Raw genomic sequence first — 25,950 nt, 5'->3', positions numbered from 1 at the left:
CATCAATAATAATAATAATAATAATAATAATAATAATAATAATAATAATAATAATAATAATAATAATGTTCTGGACCGTTGTCAAAATGTCCGGGACGCACTGGAACCGGGTGCTGGCCACGTAATGACTACGAATGAAGTCCAGCCGCGGGTCCAGTACCGCCAAGGCACCCAAGACAACACCACGGCAGATCTCCTCGAGGATTTGATCCCAATCAAAAATGCTTATAGGAAAAGATAGCAAAGATTTAGGGACCACCTGACCGGGCGGAAAACCTGGATCTAGCCCGGGAAGTACGAAATCGATTGTTGGAAAGAAAGATTGAAAAATGGCAGGAACATTGCCGTCAGATCGCATATTTTGGCGGATTATATGTAAAATTTTAAGCATTCAATTACAAAATTCCAGTATAATACTGTTGCGAAGCACTGGTATCTTGCTAGTAATAATAATAATAAAGATACAGTTAAGGACAGAGAATGTAGTAAAGTATTTCGTCCAAGCATAGGCTGTGCCATCCTACTTTGTCTGCTCTAGACTTTAAATTTTTTTGAACTTACCTTTTCATGTCTACTCTGCATATGTTTCTGTGTGTATTCCTTCACTCACTCCCACTGAAATTGACTGGTTGCCATATTGGATGTTCATCTGTTTCCTTTGTTTTCGTATTACATCATCGGCTCAGCTGTTTGTCATGCTCTGGAATCATCTTACTGCCTACATTTTCTCGCCACCTTGCCTATTTCGGCAGGTGGAATCGAGACTGTAATGAGCACATTGGACCTCATCCCAGCATTAGAGCTTTCTTTGCCCCATCACTCGGATGATGTATTTTGAGGTGAGAGACATGGAGACTATTTTATCTAAATTTTAGCTTAAATCTTATCTACCTGTACCGTGGCAGGAATTGGGGGAGTGACCTGCGTGTTGTGCACAGTCAATAAGACTTCGGGGAAAACTCAACTTTATCCACCGAGCTCGATAGCTGCAGTCGCTTAATTGCGGCCAGTATCCAGTATTCGGGAGATAGTGGGTTCGAACTTCACTGTCGGCAGCCCTGAAGATGGTTTTCCGTGGTTTCCCATTTCCACACCAGGTTAATGCTGGGGCTGTACCTGATTAAGGCCACAGCCGCTTCCTTCCCACTCCTAGCTCCTTCCTGTCCCATAGTCGCCATAAGACCTGTCTGTACGCGACGTAAAGCAACTTGCAAAAAAAAAATAAACAACTTTATCCATGTCGGTCTACATCACGGGAACTAAATGATCATCTTCCATAACCTCTTTATCAACATTCCTGACTTACATTTCACGTGGTGGTTTCCTGGATTCTATCTCTCCCATCCTGGCCCTTTTAAATTGTAGGTTATACAAGTTTTATATTCTAATTTTCTCTTTTCATGTATCACATCTTTACACACACTTGTGTTATTAAGCAGGTTGTTATCACCACCATTGATTCTAAATACAGTAGAGTCTCGCTCATCCGACCTTCGCTTATCCGACATTCCGTGTTATCCGACACTGGTAGACTTCATTTGAACTTTTGGTGGAGACTAAATTCAGGCACACCCGGTGTGGAGGGTGCGTCCATGGGACAAGCACTGGCCTGACAGCTGGCGGTAGGAGAGTTTTTTTCTCTCAGGCGCAGTGAGTCTTCAGTCATTGTTCATTGTAGTATTGGTTGGGTGCGGATGTTATCATTTTCATATCCTCTGTGAGTATAGCGAGTAAATGGAAGAAAGTGATTGTTTCTAGGGAAAACAAGTTCAGTGCATTAAAGACACTGGACAAAGGGGAAATTCTTCAAAATGTGGCTTCAGATTATGGTGTTGGATGTGTTACAGTGGGAGACTGGAAAAAACAGAGGGAAGAAATTGAAAAGTGGTGCTCTACCAGAGCAGAGAAAAACATTGAAAAATGTGACTACGAAAAAGTAAGTGAGGCACTATTTCTTTGGTTATCTCAACACCCGGAAAAGGGCCTACCAATATCTGGCCCCATTCTCCAGGAAAAGGCTGTGTATTTCCAGAAGGAGTTTAATTAAGGGGACCCTAATTTTCCTGCCAGTGCTGTACGGCATTAGGCAGCTTAATATCTGTGGAGAAAAGTTTCTTTTCGTAAGACATCTGGAATGTTTTCGTTCAATACTGCATCTACTGTACAATTGATAATTCAATAAATAGAGCACCGTAAAACATGTCATTGTTTTAGTTCTAGAGTATAGCCATCCTGTTTGTTTCAGTTCATTTTCAAAGTTATTATGTATTATCCGACATTTTCTGTGATCCGACGTACTCCAGGTCCCGTTTAGGTCGGATAATCGAGACTCTACTGTATGTATTATGATCCCTTGGAATAAGTTGTCTCTTTTTATTATACTCTCCTGTAAGCTTTCGATAGGGACCATCTTTTCCCGACATTGATACTCCTGTTATTTATCATCAGCTGTGACTTGGCAATTAATGTATTTAAAAAAAAACTGTAAATGTTAAATTACTTTTTACTAGTTTGTACACTCCACTTTATTTGCACAGTCCTCCTTCAAGTTGTCGTTAAAAATCTTATCAAATTGTTGCTGCTTGATCATAAATTGTTATATTTTCCACTGGTTCAAAAAGTAAAAATATATACATGTTGTTTGAAATTCTATTACTTTGTTCTTGCCCTTATATTCTTTCTGGCCTAATGGTCCTCTTTCACTAGCATGAAGCCCGCCTTATTTTCCTTTTATTTCCACTGCATATATATGTATACTAGCTGATGTACCCGTGCTTCGCTACTGGATTCTCGGAAAGACTGACTTTGTGGTTTTCCTAACCTGAAATCAACATAGGTCATTACAAAAACGTAAGTATGAATGTAGCGATTAAAAACAATGCTATCATATAAAATACTCGATCAAATGGAAAGCCGCACATTTTATCACTTTTAACGAACAGTGCTGCGGTTAGATTGCGGTGACAATCTAATAGTCCAAAGTTCCAGAGCTGGGATGACCAGGCCGCAGATTGCCATGAACACTCATCTGCCATTATTCCGCTAAATATGCACACTGTTCATTCCAATCAATGCCTCAGAGTAGGGATTGAATAGCCGAATGCTATGATGATCCAGTGTGTTACGTACCAGTAGTATCAGAAAATTTATAAACCAGGGGAATGGCATGCTCAAGAAGAAAGTTATCTAACTCCCCAGCTACTTCCCATCAATATTCAGACAGGCTGTTACACTCAGTACGACTGGGTGAGTTGACCATGTGGTTAGCGGTGCGCAGCTGTGAGCTTGCATCCGAGAGATAGTGGATTCGAACCCCATTGTCGGCAGCGCTGAAGATGGTATTCCGTGGTTTCCCACTTTCACACCAGTCAAATGCTGGGCCTGTACCTTAATTAAGACCTAATGCACTTCTAGCCCTTTCCTATCCCATCGTCGCCATAAAACCTATCTATGTCCATGCAACGTAAATCAAATAAAAAGTACTCTGTTCGCAGCAGTAATCCTATCTACCAGAGATGAGGGGCAACAGAAGACACAAAGCACATCATGACAAACAATGGTCAATGTAATGTTATTGTTGATCAATGTTATGAGCTTTCTATATTGTAGGCCTTCACATTTAGTTTTCTTTCGACTCTGTGATTTGTAAAATATTTTATACCGTAAACTGTAGTTTCTTATTCTCCGACTTTACATACCGATTTTCATTAAATACTGTTTACCCATTTTCTCGTTACTCGGCGCTCATATGGACTTAGTAACAAAAATCCAAATTCATGAATATCTTTGTGATCAAAGCCAGTACGGTAACAATGTATAAGACATGAATAATAGGAAATGTAATACCATATAACCTTAGTTATGTAGCATTCATCGATTACACCTCTAATATGAAATATTTGAGAATTACATTTTAGGCCTTCCCTTAAACTACCATTTCACTCAGCGTGAATAAAATAATTTACAGCCTAGACTATAGCGACTTATTTCCTGACTTTGCATACCGATTTTCATCAAGATAGGACTACTAATAACAATATTTGAGAATTAAATTTTAGGCCTTCCCCTAAACTACCATTTTTCTCAGCATGAATACAATTATTGATAGCCTAGATTGTAGTAAGTTATTCCGCAACTTTGCATGCCCATTTTCTTTAAAATACGACCACTAATAACATAAATAGTTGAGAATTCAATTTTAGGCCTTCCCCTAAACTACCATTTCACTCAGCGTGAGTAAAATGATTTATAGGCTAGATTGTAGAGGCTCATTCCCCGACTTCACATACCGATTTTCATTAGACCACTAATAACATAAATAGTTGAGAATTCAATTTTAGGCCTTCCCCTAAACTACCATTTTACTCAGCGTGAGCAAAATGATTTATAGCCTAGATTGTAGAGGCTCATCCCCCGACTTCACATACCAATTTTCATTAAATTCTCTTCAACCGTTTTCTCGTGATGCGTGTACATACATACAGACAGACAGACAGACAGACAGAAATTACGGAAAAGTAAAAAGTGCATTTTCTTGTTACTATGGACATGACCGATACAGAAATATCATTATTTTCAAATTCTGAGCAATGTACAGACAAAACTCTTATTTTATATATATAGATTTCACTGGGATTTTACTGAATTCACCATTGGGCTAATAACCTTACCTTGATTACACTCATGTTACCCCTAGGTGACTTTACAATGCACCCCAAACTGGATGCAAAGAAGACTATATGGGGACTAATTCCTGGAGACACTGGAGAAAGAAATACAGGATGTGGAAATGACTGTCATGGGAGATTTTAATGCAGTGGTGGGTTGCAACAGAAAAGGAAAGAAAGAAGTAATTGGACCGTTCAGATATGGAATCAGGAATGAGGTGGGAGAGAATTTGGTTGATTTTTGTGTGAGAAATGGGTTAAGCGTAAGCAATACGTGGTACAGGAAGATGTATAGTAGAAAGATTACAAGATATGGATGGGGAAACAGAAGGACAAAGGCAGTAATTGATTACTTCTTGGTAGAAAGAGCAAATTATAGACAGCTGTTAGATGTAACAGCTTTGCAAGAAATAGCCTCTGATGGAGACCATAGAATAGTGGTGGCAAAAATGAAAGTATGAAAAATAGTGAAAATGAAAGAAATGAGAGAGAAGAAAAATAAATCGTGGAAATCAGAAGATAGTGAAGTAAAATAAAAATTCCAATATGAACTGAAACAACACATACCTAGAACTGAGGTGGAAAGTGCGGAAGTGGAATGGGACATGTTCAAGAAGGCATTTGTAAGCTGAACAGAGAGTGCTTGTGGGAGAATAGCAGAAAGAGTGATGGATAAAGGTATGCCATGGTGGAGTGAGAGGGTAAAGGAAACAGTGAAAAATAAGAAGCATGGTGATTATGGAATAGGGATAAAACAGAAGAAAGTAGAAGAATCAGGAAATGAAAAGAAAGTAGTAAGTGAAGAAAAGTTGAGAAGGATTTGCAAGGGAGTTGGAAGAGGATGTGTATAGCAGCAAAATGATACTATATGGACTTGTAAAGGCCTGCTCACACTTAACGGAAGGGAGATCCGGAGAGAGGAACTATGAGAAGAATTTCTCCTGTGTGCTCTCATACCTATCGGAAGCGCGCCTCATCCTTTGGACAGCTGATGGTCAGAACTTGTCTTTCAGTTGTGTGTGAAGCATTGGTCCAGCCGAACGCCACTAATGGATCACGTGTTAGCTCTTAGCTCTCTTGGTAATGAAATGGAGTATGGCTTTTAGTGCCGGGATATGTCCGAGGACTTCAGCTCGCCAAAAGCAGGTCTTTTGATTTGACGCCCGTAGGCAACCTGTGTAATACCAATATAAATAGTCCGTTATTGGACATTATAAATTTTCCAGCTAACTCATTCCTGGTTGCCAGCGTTTCGCCCCCGTGTGCTAGGTTGGGCTCATCAGTTGGTACCTAGCACACCTACCAAGACGCATGGCTAGTGCATACCGTCGAGGCCACTGCGTAGGCTACTTGAAGCCACCGGCAGTGCCAATGCGCTATGAGAGACTTTGTCTCACTACCAAAAATTGATGCCTGGTTGGCCATCAGATGATATAGATGTTGATTCCCATAGGGAATCTGAATGATTTGTCCCGAATGAGTAAAATGTATAATACCAATATAAATGGTCCGTTATTGGACATTATAAATTTTCCAGCTAACTCATTCCTGGTTGCCAGCGTTTTGCCCCCGTGTGCTAGGTTGGGCTCATCAGTTGGTACCTAGCACACCTACCAAGACGCATGGCTAGTGCATACACCCAGCCCCTGTACCAGCGAAATTAACCAATGATGGTTAAAATTCCTGACCCTGCTGGGAATCGAATACGGCACCCCTGTGACAAAGGCTAGCACGTTAACCATTTAGTTATGGAGCTGAACACACTCTTGGTTGAAAATGCTGAAAGGGAAGAACGAAGAACGGCAATAATTTATCTAGAAATTTAAATGGTGAATTATCTAATTTGTTTCAACCATTGTTATGCCCTCAAGATAAATTCAAAATGTATTTTCTAATGAGCATTGTGAAATTTCAACTGCTAATTCAATGGTATTGTGCTATATAACTTATGGCATTCATCATATAGAAAAGTTTACTTTTCAAATAAATGAATAACGTTTTTGCAGTCCATTTTCAACATAGCCCAGAGGAAGGAAAAACTATGTACGGTATGGACTTGACGCGATTGCAAAACGCCCGAATACTATACGAACGTTACCGAAATAAATTTCCGGCGGGAAAAGTAGAAGAAATATTCTCGCCAAGGAACTTCCTCTTCTTCGACGTGGCGCGTTTTCTCTCTACTGGGTGTAAGTGTGAGCCATCACATCTATTACGCAGCGAAAGAATATTTTTCTGCCTTCGTGCCGCGTCTCCCTTCCGCTATGTGTGAGCGGGCCTTAAGGAGGAAGAGTCTACAAAACAGATGAATGGCAAAAGAAAGGAAAGATAATAGCACAACCACAGGAGATAAAGAAAACATGGAAGATTACTTTGATGAACTCCTGAATATGAGAAAAGATGAAGATAAGATGATAGAAGTAGAGTGTGAGGAGACAAGAATCCAAGAGTGAAATCACAATGGAAGAGGTGGAAACTGCTGTCAAACGAATGAAAGTTGAAAACGCAGCAGGATTGGATGAATTGTGTGTGAAAATGATAAAGGTAGCAAGATCCGTTGGTTTTCAATGGCTGTATAGGCCATTTTAAAAATGGCACCAAATGACTGGAATAAAAGAGTAATAATACCTTTATTTAAGAAGAGGGACAAGAAGATACGCAATAATTATCGAGGGTTCCAGAAAAGAGACTGAGAAGAAAGCTGGAAGGACAATTACAAGAAGAGCAGTATAGCTTTCAAAATGGAAGATCAACACCAGACTTCATCTCCATTATGAGGCAGTTAATGGAAAAACATTGGAAATGCGGAAGAGATATGGTGATGACATTGATTTAGAAAAGGCTTACGTTAGTGTTCATAGAGCAAAGTTGTGGAAAGTAATGCAAAGGATTTGGAAAACAAATGATAGATATGTGCAAGCAGTGTCCAAAAATAGTTGCAGCAGTGTTCAGACGCATGTGGGGAGGACAGAGTGATTTTGGAATGAAACTGGACTATACAAGGAAGTGTGCTCTCACTACTGTTATTCATAACGCTTATGGACAAAATTGTGCCAGGAGTCAGGGGTAAAATATGGGGACAGGGAGCTGAAGATAATGTTATTCACAGGTAATATTGTGGTGTAGGGAGCAAACAGAGAGGTAGTACTAGAGCAGCTTGACATGTCGAGCAAGATTATAAAAAATTATGGAATGGAAATCAGGATGGAAAAGAGTAAGACAATGGTGTTGACTAGAGGAGAAAGGATAAGGAAATTAATTATAAAATTAAAAGGACAAAACCTTGAAATTGCGGAGAGCTTCAAGTACTTGGGAAGCAAACTGATGCAGTATGCAGGGCTGGACATAGAGATAAATAAAAGGATTCAACAGGGAAATGTATTCCACTAGAGAGTGAGAAACCTGGTGTGGAAGGAGGAAGTGCCAATAAAGTATAAAAAGGTTGTGGTAGTTCATGTTTGAGCAGCACGGGCTCCGAGGTTCGGGTGTAGTTCTAGCAGTTGGGTGTGATGTAGGCTGGCACATCACGTCATCCTATGTGTGTATATACGGAGACACGCAGCAGGGACAGCAGATCGCCTTACAGAATGGGCATGCCGGTCCGACGACACCCTTACACTTGACGCCGGACATGACGGCTTATGGTGGAGTAAAAATGTGTACCAGCTAGGTGGGAGTTTCACTCCGGGACATAGTGCAACCTGTTTTACTTATAAGCTGAAGAGTGTTGGAATATAATCTATAGATGGACTTATAGGATTTGTTTGTCATCTATTTCTGTGCTTAGACTGCTTGACTTTTGGATAGTTTCCCTTTTAGACTGAAAGTTATCTTTCAACTAAACCTGAATGACAGTGCTTATCTTGTTAGGCTCTTGTATAACAATACACTTTCGTTCCTTTTCATTCTAATTGTGTGCAAGAAAGAGGTGATTTAGTTAATTCCAGCACAGAGACTCTTATAAGTTATGGTTAAAGTGATTTCTCCATTGGAAGAAGTGTAATGTGGTTGTATATGTGTGCATGCATAAGAAAAGGAACCACTTCTCAGTCAATAGTTCACAAAATAATTGTAAAAAAAACACTCAAGGGAGTAAAATGTTGAATTTTCATTTTTGATACCTGTGTATTGCTTAGACCGTCATCTATTCACTGCGTGAATTTAAAAGCCCTCTGACAATAATCACTGCTAAAACATGAGGTTTACTAAGAAAAGGGACCACTTTTCGCATCGTAAGTGAGGCTCCACACACTTGCTCACTCGCAATCATAGCTGCGCGAACATGACTCGGATATCTTATCTTATGATAAATAAACCCTGCTGTCTGTTCCAAACATTTCCGATACCGATGCAGTCTTTCATTGTATTTCATAGTGTGTAGAATTGTGGTGTTTTCCTTATTATTCGTATAGTTGTGAATTTAAGTTTATTAACATGTTTTAAAATAGATTAGGTTCCAAAATGAGGAGTAATAATTCTCACTATGTCAAGGCCTAATGATGCAGCAGGTGTTATAGTAAAAGCTTTAAAACAATATGCAGACAGTGACTTGCTGCCAGAATTATCTAATGTTATTTCAGACTACTTCAGTGCACCCCTCGAGTTTGGAAGTGAAATTTCTGGTGAGGATAGTGATTTTAAGGAAAGTGAACCTCTTGAAAATTCCACAACAGACGAGTTACAGGAGGACTTTGTCGATGCGGATGTAAGTGTTCTACATGATTTTTCCAAGTTCAAACATCTTCCGAACATACAGAGGAGGTTAAAGAATTTGTAAACAAGGGTTGTGGCTGTACAAGAAATTGCACTGGTCTTTTTCCGGAAAGCTTCATTCATTCTTCCAGAATAGAATGTCAGGAACTGGATTACAATTGTGGAGAACATGTCAATCACCACCACTTATTAATGATAGGTGCGATGAATACATTAGTAAGAAACCAGCCAATGACGACAGCTTCTAAGAGAAAAAAATTATGACAGGAAATAAACTTACACAATTTATCACTTCAGAGGGCAGGACGTGTGTCAGTCATTCTTTCAATTTGTATTTGCTTGTGGCTCTAAGAGGCTAAAAAATTTAAAGGAGCAATTCAAGAAAGAAGGGGTGCAGCTTAAAATTCACTGAAACGTATTGAAGACTTCTCAGATAAAATCTGTTCCTTTTGATGATCGTAAACATGCAGTCAACTTTATGAATGATTTCAGTGAACAAAATGCACTTTTCATGCCAGGCCAGATCCCTACAAAACGAAGAGATCTCATGCTTCTCCCAACCAGCGTGTCTAAGAAGTACATTCATACATTATACTCTTGACAGTTATAAATCATTAGAGAGAATTCCTGTATTACTCTCGTCCTGGTATTCCATCTGGCGTACATTTTGCAGTAACATAGTAGTTCAGAAACCCAACGCTGATCTTTGTATGACTTGTAGAAGCAATCACTTATGGATGAGGAGGGAAAAGAAATCTGATGGAGAAGGCTATACAACATCTTAATTACGTCCAAGCAGAGCGGACTGCTTATAAAAGTACCATAGACAATTGTAGACAATGGATTAGACGACTGGAAACTCCTTTTGTCTCCTTGGCCACATATCTTAACACATACAAAGGCACAATGCATTATAGTTTTGATTTTGCCCAACAGGTGCACTTACCATACGATCCCCAACAAGTTAGACCCATTTTCTTTCTTACAGGCTACAAAATGGGTCTCTTTGGTGTAGCATGTGAACCACTTAACAAATTTGTTTTGTACATTATTCCAGAAGCTTGTATTGCAGGTAAAGGAGTAAATACTGTCTTATCCCTTGTACATCACTTCTTGGAAAAATTTTCATTAGGTGAGGAGCATTTAGAATTCCATGCTGATAGGGTAAAATAGAAAGATAATCTTAATGAGATACCTCATGTGGAGAGTTATAACAGCAAAGAACAGCAGTAATATTTCATTTTTGCCAGTAGGACACACAAAATTTCAACCGGATTCGTATTTTGGTTGTTTCAAGAGAGAATTCCGGAAAAATGAAAGTGAAGTTACTGAAGATGTAATTAATGTCGCCTGTAAAAGTTGTCAGGTTTCTAGCTCTATTATTCCTGTCGCTGTTGGCACAGAATCCGGAAATGTAACTATTCCTACTTATGACTGGCAAAACAAGTTCCGTGCTGGAATGAACATTCCACAAATAACCCAGATACATCACTTTGTGTATACGAAAGAGCACCCTGGTGTAGTGTTGACAAAGAAATCCATAGTTTCTGATGAAGTACCCTACACAATCCTTCAGAAGGTCCACCGCCTGACTTCAGTGACCTACCGCAAGTCATCAAACCTCAAAGACTTAGCATTGATAGACAGGTGTATCTCATTGAAAAAATTAGACCCTTCATATCAGAAGATGAGAAAGATATACTTTGTCCTGCTGTAATCCCTGCTCCAACAATGCCGCCACCAACCACCTCAAGTGAAAATCTTATGGAACTGGCTTGTTTCTCCTCCTCTGCCAATAATGACACCATCATCATCTTCTTCAAAAAGTGTAACGCCTAAAAAAACAAGTAAGGCTCAGAAGAGAAAACCACAACTCCGAGAAAATTCTCCCCAAAGAAGAGGTCTCGACCCACCTGCAGCTACTGTGGAGAGGCAGGACATCGGGACCAGACAGTGCAAGGGCATATAATATGCCCAAAACGCAGACTTCAGCATGAATAACCAATATTCTTGTCTTATGCTGGCTGTGATTAACGATCATTAAGGTATATGATAAGTTTTGTAAAGTGCAATTGTATTGCAAATAGTTGTCTTCAGTGACTTTCTGCAAGTCATAAAACCTCAGAGACTTAGCATTGATAGATAGATCTCCACGAAAAAATTAGACCGTAAATAATATCTGCTGGTAATTTTTGTTGAAAAAAATTCTATGTCAGAATACCGGTGAACATGAAAATGTAAACGCCACAGACTTCCAAATAGTTTAGTAGTTATTTGTGTCACAAACTAACCAAATTTTGAAATAGCTCTACTGAAAAGTTATGAAATCTTATGTTGTAACATTAGATGCTAATTTAAGGCCTTAATTTCTTTCGGAGGCATTCAGTTCAATTACATGATATTATTTACATATTATACCTTTATCTCAATATTCGACATGTGGTCCCTTTTCATATGCACGCACACATATCACTATTGTTTACTATTCAGTAAATGTTTGTATTTGGACTGTAATACACAACAGAGGTGATGTATAAGATGTACTACTGTCCAATACTGACATAATTTTCAGAGACCTGGACACTGACAAAAAAGACAGGAGAATAAAATCCAGGCCTTCTTCTTCTTAGGATGTTATCTCCCTACAAAGGTTGGCAATTGAATTGATTATGATTACTTGTGAAACAGTGGCTCGAAATATTACAATAGAAGTTTGTCTATACCAGCGGTGCAAGTCGTTAAGCAGAAATTTCTGTCTCTCTCTACAGATCATAATCCTTCATTTTTTCCCCTCAATGATGAGTTGGAGAAGTTCATATCATCCACCTCCCATGATGTGCAAGATGTACCTGAGCTTTCACTCCTTGATGGTTGTTAAAAGGTCTTTTTTTTCTTATTTAACAAGTTCAGGACTGCTTCTTTAGTTTCTCTTCCTACCCAGGATATTCAAAGCATTCATTTGTACAAGTACATTTCAAAAGCTTCAGTCTGCCTCTCCAGCAAAGGACTGGCCATCCAGTCTTTGAAACAATGCATAATGGCAGGGAAAACATAGCCTCCCAACATCCAAATTCTGAATTGAAGGGCCTCATAAGGTTGAACAAATTTTTGGTTTCAGTCAATCAAAATCAGTCACTACTAATCTGCATTTGGGGCAGTTGTCCAGGTGGCAGATTACCTATCTGTTGTTTTCCTAGCTTTTTCTTAAAATTGAAAAGAAATTGGAAACTTATTGCACATCTCCCTTGGTAAGTTATGCTACTCCCTAACTCCCCTTCCTCTTGAAATTCCTCTTGAATTCCATCTTTATCTTAATATTGTGATCTTTCCTACTTTTAAAGACACCACTCAAACTTATTCATCTACGGATGCCATTCCATGCCATCTCTCCACTAACAGCTCGGAACATTCCACTTAGTACAATTTACGAACTTCATCATATAGATCCTTATTGATACAGTTAAAATTAAGAACAATGTTAGGTTTATGGTCCACCCAATCAGTACACATGTGCACATGTTACATTATTCTTAATTCTAACATACCACTTAGTCGAGCAGCTCGTCTCCTTTCTCCCATGTCTTCCCAGCCCAAACTTTGCAACATTTATGTAACGCTACTCTTTTGTCGGAAATCACCCAGAACCAATCAAGCTGCTTTTCTCTGGATTTTTTCCAGTTGTTGAATCAAGTAATCCTGATGAGGTTCCCATACACTGGAACCATACTCTAGTTGGGGTCTTACCAGAGACTTATATGCCCTCTCCTTTACATCCTTACTACAACCCCTGAATACCCTCATAACAATGTGCAGAGGTCTGTACCCTTTATTTACAATCCTATTTATATGATTACCCCAATGAAGATCTTTCCTTATATTAACACCTAGGTTCTTACAATGATCCTCAAAAGGAACTTTCACCCCATCAATGCAATAATTAAAACTGAGAGGACTTTTCCTATTTGTGAAGCTCACAACCGGACTTCTAACCTCGTTTATCATCATACCATTGCCTACTGTCCATCTCACAACATTATCGAGGTCATTTTGCAGTTGCTCACAATCTTGTAACTTATTTATTACTCTGTACAGAATAACATCATCTGCAAAAAGCCTTATATCTGATTCCACTTCTTTACGCATATCATTGATATATATAAGAAAACATGAAGGTCCAATAATACTGCCTTGGGGAATTCCCCTCTTAATTATTACAGGGACAAATAAAGCTTCTTCGCCTACTCTAATTCTCTAGAGTTCTGTTTTCTAGAAATATAGTCACCCATTCAGTCACTCTTTCGTCTAGTCCAGTTGCACTCATCTTTGCCAGTAGTCTCCCATGATCTACCTTATCAAATGCCTTACATAAGTCAATTGCAATGCAGTCCATTTGACCTCCTGAATCCAGGATATCTGCTATATTTTGCTGGAATCCTACAAGTTGAGCTTCAGTGGAATAAGGTTTCCTAAATTCAAACTGCCTTCTATCAAACCAGTTATTTATTTCACAAACATGTCTATAATAATCAGAAGGAATGCTTTCCCAAAGCTCACATGCAATGCATGTCAAACTGACCCTTTCCTTTATACACAGGGGCTTGTATAGCAACTCTCCATTCATTTGGTATAGCTCCTTCATGCAAACAATAATCAAATAAGTAATTCAGATATGGTACTATATCCCAACCCATAGTCTTTAGTATATCCCCCGAAACCTTATCAATTCCAGCTGATTTTCTAGTTTTCAAATTTTGTATCCTACTTTATATGTCATTGTTATCATAGGTAAATTATAATACTTTAGTATTAGTCACCTCCTCTATCTGGACATTATCCTTGTAACCAACAATCTTTACATACTGCTGACTGAATACTTCTGCCTTTTGAAGATCCTCGCATACACATTTCCCTTGTTCATTAATGATTCCTGGAATATCCTCCTTGGAACCTGTTTCTGCCTTAACGTACCTATACATACTTTTTTTTTTTTTTTTTGCTATTTTTTTACGTCGCACCGACACAGATATGTCTTATGGCAACGATGGGAGAGGAAAGGCCTAGAAAGTGGAAGGAAGCGGCCGTGGCCTTAATTAAGGTACAGCCCCGGCATTTGCCTGGTGTGAAAATGGGAAACCACGGAAAACCATCTTCAGGGCTGCCGACAGTGGGGCTCGAACCCACTATCTCCCGATTACTGGATACTGTCCGCACTTAAGCGACTGCAGCTATCGAGCTCGGTCCTATACATACTCTTCCATTTTTCACGAAAATTTGTATAACCGCCAATTATGCTTGCCATCATGTTATCCTTAGCTGACTTCTTTGCTAGATTCAATTTCCTACTAAGTTCTGTCAGTTTCTTCTTACTTCCACAGCCATATCTAACTCTATTTCTTTCCATTGTGCACCTCCTTCTTAGTCTCTTTACTTCCCTGTTATAATATAGTGGATCTTTACCATTCCTTACCACCTTTGAAGGTACAAACCTATTTTCACATCCCTCAAGAATTGCTTTAAACCCATCCCAGAGTCTGTTTACATTTTTATTTACCATTTTCCACTGATCATAGTTACTTTTTAAAAACTCCCTTATGACTGTTTTATCAGCCATATGGTACTGCCTAATAGTCCTAATTTTAATACCTTCCTTACTAACACATTTATTTTTAACTACGACAAAAATGGCTTCATGATCACTAATGCCATCTATTACTTTGGTTTCTCTATAGAGCTCATCTGGTTTTACTAGCACCACATCCAGTATATTCTTCCCTCTAGTTGATTCCATCATTTTCTGAATCAGCTGCCCTTCCCATATTAACTTATTTGGCATTTGTTGGTCATGTTTCCTGTCGTTCGCATTATCTTCCCAATTGACATTTGGTAAATTGAGATCACCCCCTACTATCACGCTCCTTTCCGTATCGTTTCCCACATAGGTGATTATCTTATCAAATAATTCTTAATCAACTTCAGCGCTACCCTTTCCCGGTCTGTACACTACAAAGACATCAAGTTGCCTATTATCTTTAGAGATGAGACACCTAGAATTTCATGTTTGTCATCTTTAACTTTTTCATAGCTTACATATTCTTCTTTCACCAGAATGAATACTCCTCCTACCATTTCTATCCTATCTCTGTGATACACACTCCAGTTCCGTGAGAATATTGCCTGATCCTGGATTTTTTACATTTACATGATGCACCGACTGTTTTCCTCACCTCTACACCTAGTGTTCCTAGACATTGCCTTGCCACTTCTAGTACTTTATCCCTTGATGATACCCATTTCCTTTTAATATCTTGGATAATCTTTTCTGTTTATTCTTTGGAAACTTTCTTTGATCATGCCAATGCACATCTCTGTAATGTCATTTCCCTGAAGTTTTTCCACCCGTAGCAATATGTAGACAGCCCACTGGACCTTACATAGTTCTTCAAAATTCTAATAGTGGTCACTATTGTCAAAAAATCCTCTGAATTCCTGCGCATTTCTTGAAATCGGTTAATTACCTCCATAGTCAGTCCTAGAAATACCTGTCCTGTGATGTTCAAAATTTGTGTCATAAGTAGTGCATTGTAACAATAAATAATACATCATCATCTCTCGTGAACAGTTTGCAGAATTGAAGCTTGATTTTTCCATGGCTATAATTGTCTTTATCATAAACCATGGCCCACAGTTATTTTTCTAAATCGTGATTAGTAGTGGCAAAAATTTTAATTTTAAAACTTCCATTAATATTAGTTGGATTTCATCTTCAGCTGTCTTCAGTAGTGATGTATCAAACCAACTTCTTCTAGATGTTTTGTGAATTCAGTCATCATCATTGTACAGTTGCAGTTTCCCAGATACTGTTTATGAGCCTCTTCCACTTCTTCTTGTCCATATACAACTTGTCATGGAGAACATCATTCACTGTCAATCCTCTTGCAACTAGATCAACCTTGATCATGACCATCCATTGGGTTTTAGGTCTTCCTGCAGGTCTTTTTCCCTCCACTTGTCTTTCTGAATTCAGTCAGAGAATCTAATACATACAGTAGAATTTAATTCTCATTTAATACATTATAATATTGTTTGATTTCAGAGAACCTGACTTCTCAGGAGTCCAACCTGGGGCAAGGATTCTTGTTAAACATAAAGATAGCTTATGGTATGGTGCTGTAGTGCAGACTGTGCAAGGCAATAGCAAATGTGAAGTGAAATTTGAATCCAGCGGCAAAAAAATTGAAGTGGATCTTCACGATATTCTTCCACTAGGTAATTCCTCTTGTGGTATTTCAGTACTTAACAAAAAAGAGATACCCTAAGCTTAATGTAATTTTTTATTGTCTTCCAGAGGAGAGTGAAGCAATTTCAGTGAGTGAAAGCAGTGATAATGATAGTAATGACGGAAGAGAAGAGGAAGTAGACACGTTCAGGAGTATGAACAGTTTACTTGTGGAGCAAAGCCTGATGAATCCTCCTCCATCAACAGCCCTTGGAGATTGGGAGAAACACACTAAGGTATAACTAAGAGAATAAGTAGTGAAAAAATAAGATTAAGCAATAATAATAATAATAGTAATTTTGTGTGGCTATTTCTAGTCGAGTGCAGCCCTTGAAAGGCAGACCCTCCGATGAGGGTGAGTGGCACCTGCCATGTGTAAATAACTGCGTGTTATTGTGGTGGAGCCATTGGAATTGACCAATGAAGGTTAAAATCCCCGACCCAGCCGGGAATCGAACCCGGGACCCTCTAAGCCGAAGGCCAGTGTGCTAACTATTCAGCCAATGAGTTGGACAGAATGAAATGGCGTATGGCTTTTAGTGCTGGTGGTGTCCAAGGACAAGTTCGGCTTTCCCGTAGGCGACCTACTTGTCGATTAAGCAATGGTGTACAGTATTAGAAACTAATTTCTGGGAGGACTTAAAAAAAAATTGTCCTACCCTTCCAAACATAAAAAACTACCGCTTAACATTGCTATTTAGTATGTTATATTTCACAATAACTTTGGACTCCTTATACTTCAGAATTTAAGGCTGGATTGGGGAAAACTTTACCTGAGTTTGGAATTTTGAGGGAACTTCGGCCCAGTAACATCTTTCCCCTTCAATACACCATGGTCTTCTGCGATAGATGTTTTTATATTAGATATCTGACAAAGACTTACATTAACCGTTAGTTAGCCACAAAATACCCCATAAAGAGTAACAAATTTCTTTAAAAACTCTGAAAGATGAGTGACATGGTGAAGTCTTAATAGCTACTCTGGGAAGGTACAGCCTGTTATTTTTATAGCTGTCTTGACTAGCATCTTCCATTCCCTTTCCTCGTCTTCGTTTATGGACCATCAGTCGCCATAATTCTTTTTCAGTTTACGTGCCCCAAATTCTGTATATCAGAGACTAACATTAAAATACAGCCGACCGGGCAGGTTGGTCGTGCGGTTAGGGTAGGCAGCTCTGAGCTTGCATCGGGGAGATAGTGGGTTCGAACCCCTCTGTCGGCAGCCTTGAAGATGGTTTCCCGTGGTTTCCCATTTTCACACCAGGCAAGGATGGCATTGACAATGGAGTAGCGCCTGTGAGGTAGGCAACCGGCACTGCAAGGGTCAACAAGCTACTTTTAAACAAACCGACATAAGAGTCCTCCCTGTATTTTAGACAGCTGGGGTAATCACTCTGGTGGACGCCTGGGGTTACCGACCGCTGCCGTGGCCGCTTCCTTCCCATTCCTAAGCTTTTCCTATCCCATCGTCGCCATAAGACCTATCTGTGTCAGTGCGACATAAAGCAAATAGTAAAATACAGCCGAATTGATACAAAGAGTAGACCTATAGTAACTTCATATGCTGTATATCAGAATCAAATAATTAGTCTACAGTATGAAAATGTAAGTACAATTAAATGTAAAAAGCAAAGAAAACTTGAATCATAGCAGAAAGTCACTTCTGTTCTCCAGATATACCTTCTTTGTCAAGCAGTCTGTGTGAAAATACTTTGAATTCTTTTTTGTCTTCTTTATTAGGTGGTAGTTTTTCCCTGCTTATTTGTGTACAACTTTCTAACACCATAGCGATTTTTCCACTTCTCGAGCCAACTTTCACTTTCTTTAAATTCATCAGAATTGTTTCTCAATTCCTTATTAAATTCAAGGGCTTTATCTTGTAGAATTGGCCTGAAAATCTGCAAACCTTTTGCTCTGCATTCAGTAAATCAAGGATAAAGTGCCTCATATACTTGATCGTTAAAGGCCTTCTTGATCATCTTACTCTTTTCTTTTTTTATTCCACTGATTGAAGCCTGCTTCAAACACCACTCTTCTGTGTTATAAAACACTCACTGTGCTATTCTCTGCCAGCCCCGCGAGGTAGGGATAGCGTGCCTGCCTCCTACCCAGAGGCCCCGGGTTTGATTCCCAGCCAGGTCAGGGATTTTTACCTGGATCTTAGGGCTGGTTCAAGGTCTACTCAGACTATGTAATTAGAAATGAGGAGCAATCTGACTGTGAGATTGTGACCCCGGTCTAGAAAGCCAAGAATAACGGCAGAGGGGATTTGTTGTGCTGACCACACGACACCTCGTAATCTGCAGGCCTTTGGGCTGAGCAGCGGTCGCTTGGTAGGCCAAGGACCTTCAGGGCTGTGGTGCCATGGTGTTAGGTTAGTGTTATTTCCTACTCCCATCTTAGCTGCTATCTTCCTAGCTGACTCTTTCATCTAATCGCTTTATTGCATAAAGCTTTACTTCCGTTGTTATACACCCTTTCTCTTCTTTTTTTTCTTTTTTTCCCCTGGCCATGCTTTGATTGTAACACTAAGTAAAATGACACAAACTGTGTAACTTCACTTCAGCCAGAAAGGCACTGTCACATTAAAAATACTATATATATTGTACTGTAACGCTTAGAATTGACTAATGTAGACTTCAGAGCTAGCATATTATCTGCTTGTCTCATCTGCTATATTAATAACCTCCTTTTCAAAGACGAGTAAAAATTCCTTTAAAACACTCGTACGGGGTGAGTTGGCCATGTGATTAGCGGCGCGCAGCTCTGAGCTTGCATCTGGGAGATAGTGAGTTCAAGCCCCACTGCCGACAGCCCTGAAGATGGTTTTCCATGGTTTGCCATTTTCACAGCAGACAAATTCTGGGGCTGTACCCTAATTCAGGCCATGGCCGCTTCCTTTCCACTTCTACACCTTTCCTATCCCGTCGTTGCCATAAGACCTATCTGTGTCGGTGCGATGTAAAGCAAATTGTAAATAAAAATAAATAATAAAACATTAGTGGAAATTCCTCCGTGGCCTCAGTTGCCCAGTAAACGGAATTTTCCACTCACCACACGTGGTAAGAAACTCATGCCACAGCAACTTAATGTCACTCTTAAGCATATGTTAGGTCTACTTTGACATATTTGTCTTCATCTTCTTCTTCAAGAAGCAAATTATTCTTGGGCATAATCTACATCACTTTCTGAACGATTCAATTGCCCAGCAAAACCACCTATGCTACTTTTTACCTATCCTAATAGAGTACATTCCGTTTCAGAACCCGGAAGACTATGCTTAGGTCCTGCCTTTCTTCTCACAGTAGCAGTACTTTCTGCCTCAAAGTTCACCTTCGTCTTTCGAATATATCATGCATAAGAAGTTTAAATTCTTAGCACAAAGGGCAGTGGTGATTAAGGTAACTAGAAGTAAATAGTTTCTGTTTTGTCTCTGTCAGGTCAGAATATATTCTGCTACCGTATGCGACAGTAGACGGTACTACCTGCGACTGTCTGGCCGAGGGTCTGTCGGCCGATACCAAACCAGGCAAACTAAGGGACAACCAATAGCTGCAAGCAGAGATGCACGAGGAGTACCGATCATAGAAACAAGCTTCGAATTGGAACCTTAAACGTTATGACTCTAACAGGAAAAAGCAATTAAATCACGGATTTAATGAACCGTAGACTTAATTCACACCCTACGGCTAAGTGAAACCAAATGGAAAGGTTGCAACACAAGAATGTTAGAGGATGGATATAAATTTATACTGGAGTGATATTCCTGCAGACCTAAGAGTCACCAAACCTATTATTAAAGTAAACAAGAAGAAAAAACCATGAATTAAAGGCTGGAAATTGAAAGATCTGGAAGTCAAACAGCAGTTTCAAGAGGAAATCAGACCGAAAATACCAATAACAAACACAAGGAAAGGTAATGAAGAATGGAATAATGTTAAGGCAAGTCTGGTTGGTAGCACAGATAAAATATGTGGAAGAACAAGTAGAAGAGTTAGAGAGAAAAGAACATCTTGTTGGAATGATAAAGTGAAAGAAGTCATAATGAAAAGGAATAAAGCCAAAAAAGCTCTTAATGTGGCTAAGTCTGATAGAAGAATCAACAGCGACCAAATAGACAACAATAAATTGGAAGAGATGGCGAAAGAATATAGATACAAGAAGTTGGAAGTCAAGAGAATTGTATGGGAAGAAAAAGAGAAAAGTTGGGAAGAATTTACAACTAAACTGGAAGAAGACAGTAAAGGGAATATGAAAATGATATATGGAATAGTAACAAGTAAAAGATCAGATAAAGAAGCAATTTCAGCTCTGGAGACAGCAGATGGGAATATAGTTCGCAATATGAAAGATATCAGGGATACAATGGGACAGTATTTTGACAAGCTCCTAGATGGCCCTAATGAGATCTCTGTTGAGGATGTAGGACAGAAAACAATAGAGGAAGATATCCCAATTACATGGGCAGAAGTAGATCAAGCTCTCCACAAGATGAGAAGTGGTAAGTTAGCAGGAGCTGATGAAGTTACAGCTGACATGATTAAAGCTGCTGATCCACCAGGAATACAGTGGCTGTACAGAGTTCTCAGAACAATATGGAAGGATGATGAAGTACATGAAGATTGAACAAAAGGGATAGTTCCTATCTTTAAGAAAGGGAGTAGAAGTAAAAGTGAAAACTACAGAGGCATTACCCTCCTATCACATGGCCTTAAAATTGTGGAGAAGATCACTGGAGCCAGAGTAAGGGATATGCTAGAGCCTATCTTAGAAGAGGAACAACATGGCTTTAGGACTGGAAGAAGCACAACAGATCTGATATTTGCTTTGAGGATGTTGGCAAAGAAACACTGGGAAAGAGAAAAAGACCTAATTGTGGTGTTTATGGACCTTGAAAAGGTGTATGATAATATTCCTAGATCAGCTATTTGGAAAAGTCTTAGAAAACTTGGAGTACCAGAGTACCTTATTAGGAAGATCCAAATGCTATATACTAATTGCAAAAGCTCTGTCAGTATTGGAGACGGTCACCCCTGAATGGTTCAATACAACTAGAGGCGTACAACAGGGAAGTGCCTTATCACATCTTCTATTCATAGCAGTTATGGATACCGTACCATTTTAAAGGAACTAAAAGGAAAAGGTAATAAAAATCTTCAGGCTCTGATGTTTGCAGACGATGTGACAATATGGAATGAAACGCAGGAGGGAGTGCAAAATAATCTGAATGCATGGTGTAAGAAGTTTGATGATTATGGAATGAAATTGAACCCATCATGAACAGTAGCATTGAAATTCAGCAGACATAATACAAAATGCAACATAAAAATACAGGGCCACCAAGTTGAAGTACACCAATTCAGATATTTAGGAAGCGTAATGGCTAGTAATAATAGAACTGAGATAAAAGCAACAGAGTAGCCAAAGGCTCTAACTTTTACAGTATCGTTAAACACCTACTATGGGATGAGAAGGTCCCACAAAGAACAAAAATGATCCTGTACAAGTCATATTTCATTTCCATCCTTACATATTCTCTGGAAACCTGCACGCTAACATCAAAGAATTGTAGTAGGATTCAAGCCTGTGAAATGAAATTTCTTAGAACTTCCCTCCAAAAGACACGTCTTGATCACGTGAAAAATAATGAAATCCGATGTAACCTAGATCTAAATACATTGATGGACGAAAGACTTAGGTCATCTAGACTTAAATGGTTTGGGCATGTTAAACGAATGAATAGCACACGGTTACCATGTGCTTATTTGGAAAAGAGAATAACAGGTAGAAGACCAGCTGGAAGACCAAGAAGAAGATGGATGGACCAACTGAGGGAAGATGTGGAGAGAAGAGGATAGAATTGGGAATCTGTCATGGACAACAAAATCTTTTTGAATAGGCAACTTTGGAAGACGCTCGTTTTCAAACACCCTACCCAGCTTGCTGGAAGGGCAAACTGTTGATGATGATGATGATGATGATGAGAGGGCATTTGGCATCCTATCCTCGTTTCAGTGACACGTAAGGCGGCGAGTTCATGAAATACTTTTTTGGGAAAAATAGGTGGTCAGGAAGATCAAGCCTTCTAGAACTCATTGGTATACAGTTGAAACTGATTAAGACATCCCTCTCTAGCATGTTTCTCTGGTTATTACATCATTATTTCAAAGTCCCAGTCCATGTCCTATTAAATACATGTTAAAGAAATCTGGATTGCACCCATACGTCACTCTTTATTATGTCCGTAATTCCCACCATAAGAAATTTAAATTAGCGTTCCCGGCAACGTTGTGCGCACGATGCACCAGCGACGACTAGCCGGGGTGAGGATTTGGTAGAGAAATAAATTTTGCGGCCCTAGCGTGTCGGCCTACAGCTGCAGGAAGTGTCAGTCTCAAGCCAGTCTTTGATGTGGGCTTGTGTTTGTTTGGATTACACAACAGCAGCTCGTGTGACATGTTGGTGCTTAATTTTACATTCGTAAGTAACTTGTGTAACAATGTACATAAATTAGGCCTACTGTACTTAAGCATAGTGGTTTGCAGGACATTCAGTTATGGAGAAGAAGAAAGCTACTCAGTTTACAAATGATGAAAAATCAAAGTTCATTAAGAAAGCGGATGCAGATCCACACATGAAACGTGTGCAAATTGCCCAGATGTTGGATATTCCTATATTAACCTTAAACATAATTGTAAGCAATGTGTATAGTTCGCGTCTCTAAGGGTACGTTTATGTTGCAGCCTGGCTGCTGGCACATCGCTAAGCCTCGCTGCTCGATGTTAGGCGATGATGAAACAAACCAATGAATCTCAGTCAGTGCATTTACCCTGGAGTCCGGCTCATAGCTGCGCTGCTGGCTGATATCCCTGCCACATCCATGGTCTCAAACACGTTTGATTTTCGAGCCTGGCCCTTCGCTGGCAGTCCTGTAACTTGGACTGTGATTGGCTCTTTCAAGGTCACCCGCTCTCCCACTCTTCCTCTCTTCGCACTCTATACACACGTTCAGTGATCACTTGCTCACTTGCTATCTGAACCTGTCTTCGAACGCAATGCGATTTGTAGCCAGCGGCATGCGGATCATCACACGAGTTTCATATGAGATAAAAGGAGTGAAGAGATGACGAGCAGCCAGTAGACCTTTTCCTACGTTTTATGAGAGAGAGTGGCTTGTTTTATCGTGTTTAAAAGTAAAGTAACTATTTGTGTTTTAATTGGTTTATTGTTAACTACTATTTTATCCTACCGGGCGAGTTGGCCGTGCGATTAGGGGCGTGCAGCTGTGAGCTTGCATCCTGGAGACAGTGGGTTCGAACCCCACTGTCGGCGGCCCTGAAGATGGTTTTCCGTGGTTTCCCATTTTCAAACCAGGAAAATGCTGGGGTTGTACCTTAATTAAGACCACGACTGCTTCCTTCCTATTCAGAGGCCTCTTCTATCCCATCGTCGCCGTAAGACCAATCTGTGTCGGCGTGACGTAAAACAAATAGCAAAAAAAAAAAACATGTGTTTACCTTTGTGTATTTTTAATTGGAATTAAATATATTATTTTACTTCAATATCAGTGCATTGCGAATTAGATCCACTACTTATTTTAAATTCATAATAATTTTCCTCATCATTATCATTTTTCTAATCTACCGAGTTCGATAGCTGCAGTCGCTTAAGTGCGGCCAGTATCCAGTAATCGGGAGATAGTGGGTTCGAGCCCCACTGTCGGCAGCCTTGAAGATGGTTTTTCATGGTTTCCCATTTTCACACCAAGGCAAATGCCGGGGCTGTACCTTAATTAAGGCCACGGCCGCTTCCTTCCAATTCCTAGGCCTTTCCTCTCCCATCGTCGCCGTAAGACATATCTGTGTCGGTGCGGCGTAAAGCAAATAGCATTTTCCTAATCCTAGTCAGTGGGTTAATTATAACTTTTAATCCATTTCGTCTCATCTCGTACCATCAGGGGCCGATGACCTACATCATCATCATCAAACTATCGAATGACGTGGCAAAAGAATGCGGAACGATTACATCAACATTGTTCCTTGGGGACCTCTATTTTTACAAGCAGGTGATTTATATGAAGTACCTCATTTTTCATGGAAAGTTCGGCAGTTATTTTTGCAAACTGTAAACACATTTTGTTAAGGAGACCTAACTAAAGTCAAAATGACATTCTCCATAACCCCCTTTTTACATTATTTGAAAGTACACTATTAAATTACGAAATGAAGCATTTGTAGCTTCATTCTTCAATCAACTCCCGCAGCAGAAATGCACTGAAAAATCCAGGCAAAGCATTTTACACTTTTTATTTCACATTCAGTACACCAAATTATTGTAAGATACACTCGCCAACAGAACTGCGACTCACTCGTTAAAAAAATCTCTGAATTTATTCCACACTTCAGAAGCTTCAGCTGGAGCTGTGTTGTTTCTCCTCAACGGGGTAGCTCTTGGAAGTACGTCTTCGTAGTCTAAGAGGTGTTTTTTTTTTTGCTTTACGTCGCACCGACACAGATATGGCTTACGGCGACGGTGGGATAGGAAAGGCCTAGGAATTGGAAGGAAGCGACCGTGACCTTAATTAAGGTACAGCCCCGGCATTTGCCTGGTGTGAAAATGGGAAACCACCAAAAACCATCTTCAGGGCTGCCGACAGTGGGGCTCGAACCCACTATCTCCCGATTACTGGATACTGGCCGCACTTAAGCGACTGCAGCTATCGACCTCGGTAGTCTAAGTGTTCATGACCTCTATATCTATAATCAAATTATGCAAAATACAAACCGCCTTAATTATCAGTTCCTCTGTTTTGAATTTTCGACTACTGCTGAGAGCTGCCAGCAACGTGCGCGCGGGGCTGCTGCAGGGTAAAAGCTCCATGGCGAGCAGCCAGGCTATAGCCAGCAGCGAAGTGCTAGGGCGAGCATCCATGAGCCAGCAGCAAAGCTGCAGCATAAACGTACCCTAAGAAAGTTTTTCCTTGATGTTTTACTATGTTGGTATTCTTAAAATGTATTACATATTATGTGTTGTTTCCGCCTCTGCGAACCACGTGACCTTGCCGCGGTGCGGAGGCTTGTGTGTCCCAGTGAAGCAGATAGCCGAACTGCAGGTGCAACCATATCGGATGGGTATCTGTCTAGAGACCAGACTAACGAATGGTTCATCAAAAAGGAGGGTAGCAGCCTTTCGGAAGTTGCAAGGGCGGCAGTCTAGATGATTGACTGATATGGCCTTGTAATAATACTCAGCGCTGGCTTAGCTGTGTTGATACTGCTACATGGCTGAAAGCTA

At 39.8% G+C, this 25,950-nt stretch overlaps 2 protein-coding genes across 2 annotated transcripts in view; one reads left to right on the top strand and one right to left on the bottom strand.

Annotated features, from left to right (window-relative positions):
• The window catches only part of LOC136866235 (zinc finger CCCH-type with G patch domain-containing protein), a 143,351-nt gene that overhangs the window by 57,075 nt on the left and 60,326 nt on the right, over positions 1 to 25,950 (top strand). The window contains exons 6-7 of the mRNA XM_067143020.2: positions 16,474 to 16,646; positions 16,726 to 16,892. Of these exons, the coding sequence (XP_066999121.2) occupies positions 16,474 to 16,646; positions 16,726 to 16,892 (340 nt within the window). The remainder of the gene's footprint in view (positions 1 to 16,473; positions 16,647 to 16,725; positions 16,893 to 25,950) is intronic.
• Positions 1 to 25,950, bottom strand: part of LSm-4 (Like Sm protein 4) — a 209,851-nt gene that overhangs the window by 133,552 nt on the left and 50,349 nt on the right. The gene's annotated exons all lie outside the window — the stretch shown is intronic.

The sequence above is a fragment of the Anabrus simplex genome, chromosome 3 (assembly GCF_040414725.1).
Source record: "Anabrus simplex isolate iqAnaSimp1 chromosome 3, ASM4041472v1, whole genome shotgun sequence".
Classification (NCBI taxonomy): domain Eukaryota; kingdom Metazoa; phylum Arthropoda; class Insecta; order Orthoptera; family Tettigoniidae; genus Anabrus; species Anabrus simplex.
This window is presented reverse-complemented; position numbering and strand designations above follow the sequence as displayed.